At 45.1% G+C, this 13,498-nt stretch overlaps 1 protein-coding gene across 1 annotated transcript in view; it reads right to left on the bottom strand.

Moving 5' to 3' along the window:
* Window positions 1-12,146, bottom strand: part of JAM2 (junctional adhesion molecule 2) — a 42,508-nt gene extending 30,362 nt beyond the window's left edge. Inside the window, exon 1 of the mRNA XM_087818379.1 lies at window positions 12,048-12,146. Coding sequence (XP_087674505.1) covers window positions 12,048-12,114 — 67 coding nt within the window. The 5' untranslated portion in view covers window positions 12,115-12,146. The remainder of the gene's footprint in view (window positions 1-12,047) is intronic.
* Window positions 12,147-13,498: the final 1,352 nt, after the last annotated feature.

Here is a 13,498-nt window from a genome sequence, read left to right as displayed (position 1 = left end):
AAAACTACGTAAGAGGTACTGGAGGGGACACAGGATTTATTTGAGACCTTTTTTTGTATAGTTTGGAGGCTTTTTCTTTTTTAATGTCTTTATTGATTTCAGAGAGAGGAAGGGAGAGAGACAGAAACATCAATGATGAGAGTCATTGACCGGCTGCTTCCTCTGCAGGCCCCTGACTGGGGACCAAGCCGGCAACCAGGGCACACGCCCCAACCGGGAATTGAACCCCGATCTCCTGGACCCTAGGTCGATGCTCCACCGCTGAGCCACTCCCGCCGGGCCAGTTTGGAGGCTTTTCAATTCTGTAATTTTCTGTCTTACCTCTCTTGACTTTCAATTACTCACTGCTCTAAACTGAAGCCCAATATAATTCTTCCTACTCACAATACACTGTATTACAAAGGATAACTTTTCAGCTAAGAAACATTTAACCAATGTTGATGAGTTTAACTGTGATGACTGGTGTCTCCTTAGCTGTCCAGAATAGTATGCCTAAAGATACTTCATTTTGTTCAAGCATGTTCTATCACACTTAACTAATTTTAAAGCTCTCTGATCCAAGTCTTTAACAAAAATCGTTGAAAATGCAAACCTATTGTGAAGTCATAACCCAGTTTTCTACACCTTCAAAGATATAATACAGAGACTCATATTAAGTCAGCTATGAGTGCCTGAAGCCTAATTGGGAATACTTAACTCAACATTCTGAGGAAGTCTCAAATACTTTCTGACTGATTCCATTTCCATGGAAACTTAAGTTGGGAAGTAGTAAAAAACAAAAGAAATTACACAATGGTACCAAAGAAATCAGCTAAAAGATAAAACATCCTTGTGTTCCTCTATCAGATAACACATAGCAACTTAAAAAATAATACCTATACCAAATCTAGGAAATACGTGATATATAACAATCTTTATTTTTACTTAAGACAAATTAATGTTTTTCTTTTGATGTTAACTTTTAGAAAAAAGGCAAGAAAATTATGGGGACTTTTTCTATTTCCCTTATAAATGATCTGTAAGGCTGCTAAAGCGACTAAATTTGATGATAAATCCCTCACAATATTGGATGTGCTTAGGTTTAGATATTTTTTCCATTTACTTAAACAATATTCTCCAGTCATGCAATATTTATTACAGGCTTGTGGCTTACCCTTCAGGTTAATATTACTTTGAATTCAATTTGGGTTGTGAATGTGGAAAGCATTTATATATGTTAAGAGACAACCACAATGCAAATAAACTAAATGTCAAAAAGCATTGTAATAACACATGAAGATACTTAGAACGTTATCCGCAATCTAAACAAAACATTCAAATTATTTTCTTAATATTCTAGAAAGGTCATCCTCACTGCACGCTGATTCTAAATCCATCAATAACAAGACAGAGGCTCCTTCTCTCCTGTCCTTCGGCCTTCTTCATACTGCGGAAGCAAACACCAGAAAACACCCACATTTGCCCTAAAATCTCCTCAGCCTTCTACCTTTCCTTACACCTTTCAAGCATCTTTGTCTCCCATACTGAGCTAGGATTTGGAGTCAGAAGTTATAACTTCTTCAAGTCCTGCCTCTGTGTACCCTACAAACATTCTAAGCCTCTGCTTCTCATTTATGAAATTACAATGAAAATAGTTCTAGGGACTGCACAGAGATGTTAACGTGAGAGTTAAGGAATAGAATTCCTGTAGAAGTCAATCCTAAAGTTCTACTATCAAATAAATATACTTAGAAATATAGTTTATGAAACAAATCCACTTAAAAAGTGCAGGTGAACCCTGGCCAGTGTGGCTCAGTGGACTGAGGATCATCCCATGCACCAAGAGGTCGCTGGTTCGATTCCCAGTCAGGGCACACGCCCAAGTTGCGGGCTTGATCACAGTAGGAGACGTGCAGGAGGCAGCCAATCGACGGTTCTCACTTATCAAAGTTTCTCTCTCTCTCTATTTCTCCCTCTCCCTTCCTCTCTCTCTCTCAAATCAATAAAAACATATTTTTTTAAAAGTGAAGGTGATTCTGCCCACCATCTCAGTCAGTGTGAACATGCTCAAGTCACCCTGTCAGGGAAGATGTAACTCCGATATTGTTTCAGGTAAAAGATGAGAATCTGTTGGCCTCTGAAAAGAAACATTTATATTCAACACACTCATTGGTGAGATAACTTGGCTCTATAAAGGAAGTATTTCCATATCCCACTTCCAAAATCATGTTCTGTATTTTCTAACAGTTAGAAATACATTTCCCTGGATATTCTAGCCCACATAATGAAAAAGGCTGGTCTTGACGGTGTCATCATCGCTTGGCAGATTTTGGTATCTGACTGTGACAGATAAATCGTTGAACGTATGAAATGGTACCATCAAGAGAGACCCAACTTGTTTGTTAAAATAATTAGCATTCTAAATAGAAATCTATTAAGGGTGGTGGTGCAATTTTTCTTCATTGGAAAACTAAGAGTTAATGGAATGGGAGAAGTAAAAGTCCTTTCTCCAGTAACATCACACTCTCTTGCTCAGAAATTCATTGCGTATTTGGGGAAAGTGTTATCCAGCAGGGAAACAGATTCTGACACAAGTGACCACATTGGTGTTGTGCATGAGGTGCTGACACAGGCTCTAGGCTGCTCCCAATGGATAGTGAACTGCCTCTATTCCTTCCATTCTTTCCCGACAACCATAGTCTTCTCTAGAGAATCCTAACAGCTTAGGGATCTTCAGGGTTACAGCAACTATGGGAAATTAAATCATATAAAAAACTCACTGGAGCCCGGCTGGGAGTGGCCCAGCAGCTGAGCATCAATCGAGGATCCAGGAGTTCACGTTTCTATTCCTGGTCAAGGCACATGCCCGGGTTGCAGGTTCGGTCTCCAGTCAGGGGCGTGCAGGAGGCAGCCGATCAATGATAACTCTCCCACCACTGATGTTTCTGTCTCTCTCTCCCTCTCCGTTCCTCTCTCTGAAATCAATAAAGATATATTGAAACAAACAAAAAACCTCATTGGAAAGCTGATATTAAGTTATTAATGACAGATTTGAACATTACACGAATATTTTAAAAAGTATGAGTAATTCTGAAATGTGCTTGAGTTGATATGTGCAATGCTGAAGACAACCTTACCCTATAAGAAGCCTGCAAGAATTCTCTTTTATTGATTACAAGAGCCAGAGGGTTGACCAAAAGAGCTTGAATGAACCAGTCTCCATTAAAGAGGAAATTTTTTTAATTTTCAGGAATTTAATCAACTCTCTTTTACATTTACCTTTTCTTGCCATCAGTCCATGGATATGACATGCACTCATTTAATGGTTACTTTTACATTTTAAAAAATAAAATATTAAAGCCCCTTTCAAATGAAATGAACAGAAAGGGCTACACTACTTTGTGAATAAAAATGTAGCCTTTATGCAGTGGATTTACTAATGGACTCTGCTATATAACCCAGTATCTTGGAGTTCCAGTTAATGACAGGCTGTGTGTTTGTTTTTAAGGCATTTTAGTTTTCTACTAGTGTGAAATAGACTGAATAGATTAAAAAGTGGGCCGTTCAAACAAAATCTGAGTTTCTAATACTAACTACTCTGGTTAAAGTGTAGAGTTTAAGAAAATGGATATTTCAGTATTTCAAGTAGACTCACTTTGGTCTATTTATTTTCTCTTTAAACCAGTAGACGCCAAGGTGAGGTATACAAGAAAACTCACAGGGGTGAAGAAAGAAAACATTAGAATTTCTATACCATATTTATCATATTCTACTCTTTTTCTCTGTTTTTTTATAAGTTTAAATAGGTTTTATTATGAAAAGTTTCAAACATCCACCAAAGTAGAGAGAACAGAACAAACCCCCATATTCTGTATTTATTATCAGAATTCAACAGTTATAAAGATTCTGCCACATTTATTTCATCTATTGTTTTTGTTTTGAGGAATTTTAAAATAAATTCAATACATCAATTTTCTTTTCTATTTTAGTAGTTATCAATGCAAATTAAGGAAATATCTTATTAGAAGCGAATTTCATTTGTTTGATATTTATTGCATGTATGTTTTTATAATTAATGTACTATATTGATACAGAAATGCATGTATATATAATTTATAACCAGAAGCTTATGTTGGAGCATATGCTCTTTGTATACGAAGTAGGATACGGGCCAAAAAAGTTAGAAGACCAGTGCTCCTGGCAGCGATGTTTGAAGATCCCGTACCTTCAGAAAGCTTTCCTGGGGGAGTAGCCCAATAGAGCCAAGGTCCTTAGGATGTGCCAATTCTTGACATTTGTCTAGTGCTCAACTCGGAGATAGTATCCTTGGAACGAGACGATGAGTCACCTGCATCCAGGGAAATTTTTTCAGGCTAATCAACAGGAATCAAGATCCCACAAGAAGATGTTATGGTGACTGGACAGGAATGCTCAGGAGAACCATCTGTGGCTTAAAAATAAAGATCACTTTATCAGGCCCTGTCCTCTCATCTCTCTATAAACTTTTGCCTGCTGCAGGACATAGACTGCTGTGACATCAATGAGTGTCAAAAGGGGTGGGGTAAGTCTGCAGTTCCCTACTCCAGAGAGCACCTTTACAATGTTCTAGCATCCTATGTTGTGTAATATCTCAGGTAACTTGCACGGAGGTGCTGTTTGATTCACCCGAGTTTTTAATCGATGCTTACTGACTCAAGGAAGCATCAGGCAGTCGGCAAAATTTCTCAGAGCTCTGAAAGGCTAGACCACTCTCCAAATTTCCTTGTAACTCTACGTTGGCCATGGTTAATCAGGAAGGAGGGAGTTCTAAGAACAGGACAATTAGGCATTCGCTAGGGACTATTAAATTTACATGGGTCCTGGGGTTTTTATGATTAAAAAGTTATGTAATTTTATGAAGCCATGAAACAAATAAACCAACGTTACACTCCCAGTTACTTACTTCTATTTAACGATTAAAGAATCTCTAGGTGCCAGGCACTACAGTAGGTGCTAGAGACACAAAGCTGTGTTGTCTCTGCCCTCAACAAACTCACAAATGCAGAAAGATGCACATGTAAGAAGTACCATAAAAGAACCAGGAACATACCAAGAGCATTGGGAGTCCAATATGCAGGGGACACTGGCTCTGAAGAATGGATGAGATGGGAAGGCTTCTGAGCAGAGGTAAGGGGTTTTGGAGTGAGACCTTCAGAGAGGAAGTGCGTTTGGCCACATGGGGAACATTGCAGAGGAGAGGGAGGTCAGAGAGGAGAAACATATCGGGGTAAAGTGGCATAGAGGTTCACTCCCTTACACACACACACACACACACACACACACACACACACACGGGGCACAGAAGAACCTGACTGGTTCTGGGACCAAAAGCATTATATGGGACCCAAGTATCATAACCCCACGGGTTCAATCGGCTTATGTAGAGTTTTCATCATATTTTTTATATGGCTTGCTGCATCTTTACATTACTTATTAAATAGTAGATTAACTCACTAAGTATTGGATTAAATAGATTCGTGTCTATTTACACTTGAGTCATTGTTTATGCCATCATGTCAGTTCTCCTTCTGATCAGAACCTTTCCAATTTTAAAGTGTCTCTAGAGCATTTCTTAGGACATTAGCACCATTCTCTCTTTTCAAATTTAGCACTTTCCCAGTGGTTCAACATGTTCCCTTTTTATTTGTGGCCATTCCTTCTTCTTTGGTCTCCTTTAAAAATAGCCCCAGCCTGCACTTGTCTGTCAGTCTGAGCGGGTGCCGATGTCTCTGTCTTCCCTGGACGTTGGTCCCTACCCTCTTCTTTGGCCTTGTTCATTGGGTCTGGGTTGGAATTTTCCCCTTTCCAGATTTGGGCACTGGTTTGGGGGCATATTTCCCTCTGTTTTGTTCTATCTCTGTTTCATCACTTACTTTTGGTAAGTTTTAACTAGCAGGTAGCCCCTACTGTATTTTGCAGGAGGGTTTTAAAGGCCTCTCTGTAAGATGTCACCAGGAGTCCCGTTTCTGAGAGCTAGCCTTGAGTTGCCGCTTCATTACTAGTAAAAGTAAGTATTTGTAGGGAGGTGAAGAATACTACATATAACGTGATTTGATTTGTTGAAAGGTGACAAATGGTAAGCAGAATAAATTTTGATTTTAATTTTTAAAGAAACTATATCATATACGCTGCAACTATACTTTTCCTCCCAATTTTTCTGGATCTATATGCAAGAAACCTAAGTGGGTTACTTGTGAGGAGTGGAGTAGAAGTCGGAGGGCTGGAAAGAAGCCGTATTTTTCATTTTATAACCTTTCTGTGTAGTTTGAATTTGCCATATACATATTTTTAAACATGTAAGTAAAGGCATTTAACAATGACCTATTTTTGTCTTTGGCTATGTCCATAATAAAGGAGTTACCAAGTTCTTACAGTGTGAGCAACGCTAAAATTAAAAACAGCAGGTGACTGTTGTGAGCGAGGACACTGGCCTCACACAAAGAAAGACCCACCAGGCTTTTCTACTCCTTACAAATATAAAGACAAATCTGTCCCACACTGTCCCTGTGAGACATTGTGAAAACTCAAACAAAATCCAACAAAACAAATAAAAATGTAATGCCGCCTGGCCGGCGTGGCTCAGCGGTTGAGCATCGATTCATAAACCCGGAGATGGCGGTTCGATTCCCGGTCAGGGCACAGGCCTGGGTTGTGGGTTCGATCCCCAGTCAGGGGCGTGCAGGAGGCAGGCAATCGATGGCTCTTCATCACTGATGTTTCTCTCTCTCTCTCTTCCTCTCCCTTCCTCTCTGAAATCAATAAAGACATATTTAAAAAATAATAACCAACTAAATAAATAAAAATTTAATGCCAATGACATAAGGAAGAGGCAGAGAGAGGCAAGGCTCTGGACTTAGGAACGACACTGAAGTACTGGCTTAGCATTACTGCCCCAACATCGCTATGAGATGAAAGGAGTTGATATTTTAAATAATGGCCTTGAATGTTTTCTGTTGGTCTGACTTGAACAAGGCAGGCCTGCTGACCAACAAGAGAGGCTGTTCCTCAAGTCTAGAGTCCGAAACATCTTCTCCACCCAAAAGGCCCCAGGAGGGAACCAAAGTGAAGGAACCCACGGGTAGAGCAAGCGTATGTAAATTCACATGGGCCCTTCTCATTGAAGCGCTCACGTGGAGGGGTAATTAGTCTTCTCAGCCACAGGAAACTCCTGGTTCTCTTTATGCTGATGTTTTTGTTTTGCCTTTTAAAAAAATGATTTTAGAGAGAAGGGGAGAAAGGGAGAGGGGGAGAGAGAGAGAAACATTGACGTGAGAGAGAAACAGCGATCATTTGCCTCCTGCAGGCACCCTGACCCGAGACCAAACCCTAAACCTGGGTGTGTGCCCTGCCCAGGAACTGGACTGGTGACCTTTCAGGGATGCTGCTCAAACCAGCCGAGCCACCGTGGCCAGGGCCTGACTTTATTTAAATGTCATTCCCGTCACAGTCTGGAAACGGCTGTTGGATCTACCAGCCAGCCCACCTGGACCTTCACGTTCATCAGATAATAAAACCGCGTGAGGATGGAACCAGTTCTCTTCAGCGTTCGTGATAAAGCTTTGCTTTCAACAATGTTTACAGAGGGCAGAACCTTCCTAGTTGCTGCTTTGGAGGAACCTTGTGATTTTACAGAAGATCCAGAAGACCTTACAGAAGACCCCTCGCCAGACCCCGCGGTCCTTATCAGCTGATGAGAAATTACACACGATTCAGGCAAAGTCGACTGGCTTGGGTTCCAGTCCAGATGCCTGAGGACCCGCTGCTACCAGCCATCAGAGTCAAGGACAGCACACTGCTCTTGCTCACAGTCAACTCCTCGGCTTTGAAAGATCCCAGGGTGCATAACCATCTCCTCCCCTGCCCCCCGATACTGAACATTCACTTCTTTTGTTTTTTCAAGGTATCAGCTTAAATGTCACCTTAGAGAAAACTGACACCCCGCCTACGTAGGGCTTCATGGTTTAGAATATAATCACCAACTTCCTCCAATTTCTTCCACCCACTCCACTTCATCCCCTCCCGCCAAACCAACAGGTATATATTTATACCGACTACCAACCAGGCACTTTGCTCAGCGCTGGACCAACAGCGGTGAGCAAACATAGAGAAATTCTCTCCCTTACGGAGCTTCCATTTTGGTGAGAAATAAAAGTATAATTCAACTAAACACACAAGTAAATGTCATATATCAACAGGCACACACTGAAAGCATCGTTTAAATAACAGTAGCAACAATAAAAAGAGTCTTCCAGGCTACAAAGGAAGACAAACAGAAATAAAAGGAAGAGTGGAATAAGCATGGTATCATACACGCTGGGACTGGGACAGAAGAGCGTACAGTTATATCTGGATAAATGTTAAGATGAGTATGTAATTAGAACATAAGAAAGCCACTAATTCCACTAAATCTACTCCATTCTCCTCTTGAATAAAGACAGCACAAGGGTAAAGCACTCAGAGAGAAAGATAAGAAATCCAGCTCTCTCTGGGAAAATTCTCAGATCTTTAAACTCCAGTTCCATCTCCTTCCAGACTAAATAAGCGGGCTCAGACAAGTAACTTAGTGTTCTTGAGCCTTGAGGCCTCTACCTATAAGTTTCAAGATACGTTCTATTGCTCATTCTCATGAGTTTGTCGAGACCTTGAAAAGGGACTGTAGGGTCAAGGGGAGATACAGCCCAATTCCCCTCTCAGTCGGTGGAGAGGTGTCCACCTGGCCAGAGGCCACAAGGAGCAGAGCAGCTCCTGCCCAAGCGGTTCCCACGTCCTTGAGGGCTAACGAGCGTCACCAGGCTCTCTGTTTGTCCTTGGTCTGCACGCAGGCCTTTCCCAGCATGGCTCCCTCCCTCGCCCCTCTGCTAGATAAGCCATTAGCTACCCTGGCCAAATGTGGAAACTCACCCGAACTACCTACCGGACCTGCCAACTGACCAGTTGACTGGCCGCCATCAGGTCTTCCCCAGGTGTAAGTAATGAAGGCTTTGTCTTTCCCCTCTGGTCCCCCCACCCCATGGTTTTTTCAGACTAGCAAAGAACAGCGTGGCACTCCTGGGGTTGGAGCTCCTACAGTACAGAGATATACAAGGAAGCCCTTAGAAAAGTGTCTGCTGTACACATAAGATTTCAATACACTGTTTTTGGGTCTGGACATGAACCCTGAGTGGATAGATCACAAAGAGGACTGTAGAGTGAAACAGCCTTGAAGAACATTCTTGTTTTTCAACAACACACCCTAATGGCAATGAGCATACTTACTGCCCAGATTTTGGTTTCTAATACCATTCTCCAACCAAAGGAACCAGGGATTCTTTGGAGATATGGCTGAGTCTAACAGTGGAGCATGAAATATACAAGATCAGCCTGGAGCATTGTGTGATGCCAGAAAGTAAAGAAATGTTAAAAACACATGGGGGCTGAATGATGGAGATATGTCAAAGGGAATAGAAACCAACTGAAAACATTCCCACTGGCCAAAGCTGAAATAATCTGAGTACTAAAATACGTAAAATAGTATTGGACTATAATCCAAAATATAAAATAAATGTTCATGAGTGCATACTGATATAAAAATGAATGAATGAATGAATGAATGAATGGGGGATGGGTAGGCACATCTCCCAAGGAGAATTCCAAATAATTTATGGAGATGCTCCATCTTCACGGATATGAAACATAACTCTCCTTCCTTAAAGTGTGATTTGCACATAATGACTTTCCTTTCAAAAAATACAGTTTTGAAAGGGAAAAAGAGGGGTAACCTGAGGAGAAACCTGATCTATATTACCTCAACCAAGTGATGAAGGTCAACAACAATGGTAAGTCATGTTCATAGTATAGGGTGTCCCCAAAAAATGGATACACACTTTTTTCTGATAGCTCAATTGATGTTTCTTTCTTTTCAGATTTAACCCATTGGAATTAGTAATTATTCAAAGTGTATATACATTTTTTCAGGGGCATATCCTGAATGTACCCTTCAGGTGATGTGATGAAAATGCCACTTTACCTCTGTGACCTTCCTCCAAAAAACCAACAACAAATCACAACTATTAACTCAAGTCTAGTTATAAGAAAAACAACAGAGAAATACCAATTGAGGGATGTTCTACAAAATGAGAAACTGTCACAGTTAAGAGGAGCCTAAGGAGACACAATTATCACATGTAACATGGTACCCTGGGTAAAATTCTGGAACCAAAAAAAAGGCATTAAGTAAGAATATAGGAAATATAGGTGTGGGCTTTAGTTAATAACAACATATTAATATTGGTTCATTAATTGTGGCAAATGTGTCATACTAATGTAAAATGTATAACAGAGGAAGGTGGGTATGTATAATAGGAATTCTCTATACTATCTTAGCAATTTTTCTTTAAACCTAAATTGCTATAAATTTTAAAAGTGTATTTTAAAAAGGCAAAGAAAAAAAAACCACATTCTTGCAATGCTAGACCTTTGGGCATCCCGGAACAAGGCAGAAAAGACCCCACATTAACTCCCTGTAGGAGTCAGGGTTGGGAGAGCCAAAGCGTTAGATTCACCCAAAGCCTGAGGACCCCGAGGTTATCCTGCGCATCCCTCCAAGCCTGTGTCACTTGCTTCTTGGCTACAATGTCAAACTTGGGGTGCATAGTTTTTATTCTGATTACTGAATACAAACAGCACAGTAAAACCCTTTTGTCTAACCAGTGACAATTCGACGCTGAAGTCACAGTCTTCTTTAATGTGCATTTCAGGATGGTCAACAACCACATAACTTTCTCAGCGGTGGTGTTACAGTTCCTGCAGCCTGACTCTTTGTTGCCTTTCAGCGTGAGCGCGTTTTGTTTCTCTGCGTGTTCAGCAGGACACCAATTGATACTGCAAAACTGGAGGCTGGTTTTATTGTGAAGCTTGCCTTCCCGGTCTGCTTTTCTGTAACATGTAAGTCAGCATGTGGCCCTCAGGGCGCCAGCCCGCACCTCCCATCTCACTAAGGAACGAAGCGCAGCGCCCTGGGCTGAGCAAGCTCCCGCGGCAGCCAGAGCAGGACAAGCCGTCGCACTAGGGCTTTAGGCGCCCATCTGGCAGGTTACTGTGTTATTATATTACCCAGACTTGAACAGCAACAATAACTTATTCTATCAAAAAAAAAAAGAAGAAGAAGAAAAAGGAAAAATGACCCAAGGGAAAAACGAAAGAAAAAAGACTTCATTGCTTAGGTGCTTAAGATTTGGTGTCATTTCCACCATTTTCCTAAAAAGTTAAGGAGAAGAAAAGAAAATAGGAAACGTTCTCAGGATTTTAGCTCTATGAGCCCAGAATCCTTGAAAACCCCATCTGGAACCACCCCTTGAAAGTGGCTCTGGGACGCGTCCCCTCGTTTCACCCGCAGCTCAGTCACTCGGCTCCGGCACCTTCCTGACAGTCGTCCCCTCGGGCGTCCCCTGGAGGGCACAGCAGCTGGCGGGAGCCCCCAGACCAGAGGGGAGCCGCACGGAGATGTGCAGGTGGAGGGGATACGAGCACTTCTGGCTCCGCAGCCACGAGCCCCCTGCGCCCACCACAGCCCCACAAGTGCGCGGCGCGTCGGGGCGCGGGGGGACCCTCGGGAGCCCGGGGACTGGGAACACCGCCCCCTCCTCCCGCACCGCGTGCGGCCCGCGCCGCCTCCCAGCGATGCCATCTTGGGATCTTAGCATCTCGCAAGTAGTTCGTGAGTTCTGCATTCCGGTCACGTCCCTGCGCCTTCGAAAACTTAACCCAACTTTGCCAGACGACAAAGAACCTGGTGGTGTGGACCCTTCACGGTCTCGTAACCAGAACAGACAGAATCGGACGCCGCCCACGACGAGCCGAATCCCCCGGGGCCCCCGCGCCCCCGGCACCGCCGAGCCCCCGCGGGCGGGGAGCCAGGTCCCGTGCGCCCCGGGGACCCCGCGCCCCGGGACCGACGCAGCCCCGCGCGGGCGCCGCGCCCGAGGCTGGAGGGTTGGGGGGCCGGGCCCCAGCGGGAGCGGGCGGGGAGCCCAGGTACCCAAGCGACTTACAGCCCAGGGCGACCACAAGGTAGCGCAGCAGCAGCAGCAGGAGGCGGTGGCGGCTCCTCCTCGCCATCTTCCCGCGGGCGGCGGCGGCTCCTCGGGGCGGAGGGTGCGGGCGGCCGGCGCGCGGAGGCCGAGCTGGGGCCCCTGAACTTCTGGGGCGCGAGGAGAGGAGAGCTCGCGGGGCAGTGGGAGGGGAGGGCAGGGCAGGGGAGGGGCCGGCGCCGGCGACGTCAGTGTCTCCCGGCCCGGGGCGCTTTGGCGGCTGGCTGCCTGAGGATGGGTCTTCCCGTGCGCGGGGACGGGGGCGTCTGGGCCTTCCTCTGGGAGGGGCTGGGGCGGGGGCGGGGGGAGCGGTGCCGGTCCCGGCGCGCGGGCAGGAGGAGGCGGGAGCGCAGGGCAGCCGGCGGGTCCCCCGCCCCGCGCGGGGCTGAGCGGCTTTGTGTCTGGCCCTGCGCGCGGGGCTGCCAGCTGTCCCCGGGGCGCGGAGCCGGCGCGGGGGGCGGGGGGCGGGGGGCGCGCCGCGGGGCGGGGAGGGGCCGCCTGCCTCGCTCCAAGCCCCCTCTGGCCCTCCTTGGCACACAACTTTTTGGGTCTGCAGCCTGGAGGCGGAGATGCTTGTAAGATTTCTGGCGGAGAGGCGCCCCGGGGAGCTGGGGCTCGCCCGCCCCGCCTCGGACGCGAGGTTCAACAAGCCGCCGGGACTCGAGCTGGCAGGCAGGTCTCAGATTTTAGCCATCGCCTTGGCCCCTTCTCTCTGGGAGCATTTTGCTTCGGAGAGCTAAGGTGTGTTTCGTGTCCTTCGCTTGGCACGTGTCAGAGCTGGAAGTTCATCTAACCATGTGAAATATTCATCGTGTTTCTTTCTCGTTACATAACTGCCGCCTGTGGAGCTTTCCACATGTTAAAACTCCACAGCTGCCCTTTCTCGGGTTTATTTTCGGCCCACGGGGCTTTTAAAGCGGAAACCCATCACGCGTGTTCTGTTGCGTGCTTTAAAATGGGCCCCCACGCAGGCTGCCACTCCGCCAGGCTAAACGGGCAGTTTTTGGATTTGCTCCTCGGGACCAGAAATGTCTGGTGCATTTAAGGGTATTGACAGGTCTGGACAAAGGCCATCACCAGGAGACATTGTTAGACATCTTATTTTTTTAAAGGTAGAATAATGGATTTAGTGGTGTGCACACAAAGAATTTCGCCAGCTCGCTGGACAAAGGCGCGAGTTTAGATATGCAGAGCTGTGAGGATGGGGCATCTCGGCTGTTTCCTTGGTGACAGCGAAGGAAGCTTAGCACCCAGAGAGGAAAGTCAAAACGGGAAAATGGCCCTGGCCGGTGGCCAGCTCAGCTCCTGTCGGGGCACAGACCTAGGCTTCTGGGTCCAGCCTCGGGCCAGGGAGTGTGCAGGTGTTCGCTCTCTCTCCCCTCCCTTCCTCTCTAATATAAAAAAACAAAAAG

Source organism: Miniopterus natalensis, chromosome 6, assembly GCF_054644295.1.
Source record: "Miniopterus natalensis isolate mMinNat1 chromosome 6, mMinNat1.hap1, whole genome shotgun sequence".
NCBI lineage: Eukaryota > Metazoa > Chordata > Mammalia > Chiroptera > Miniopteridae > Miniopterus > Miniopterus natalensis.
This window is presented reverse-complemented; position numbering and strand designations above follow the sequence as displayed.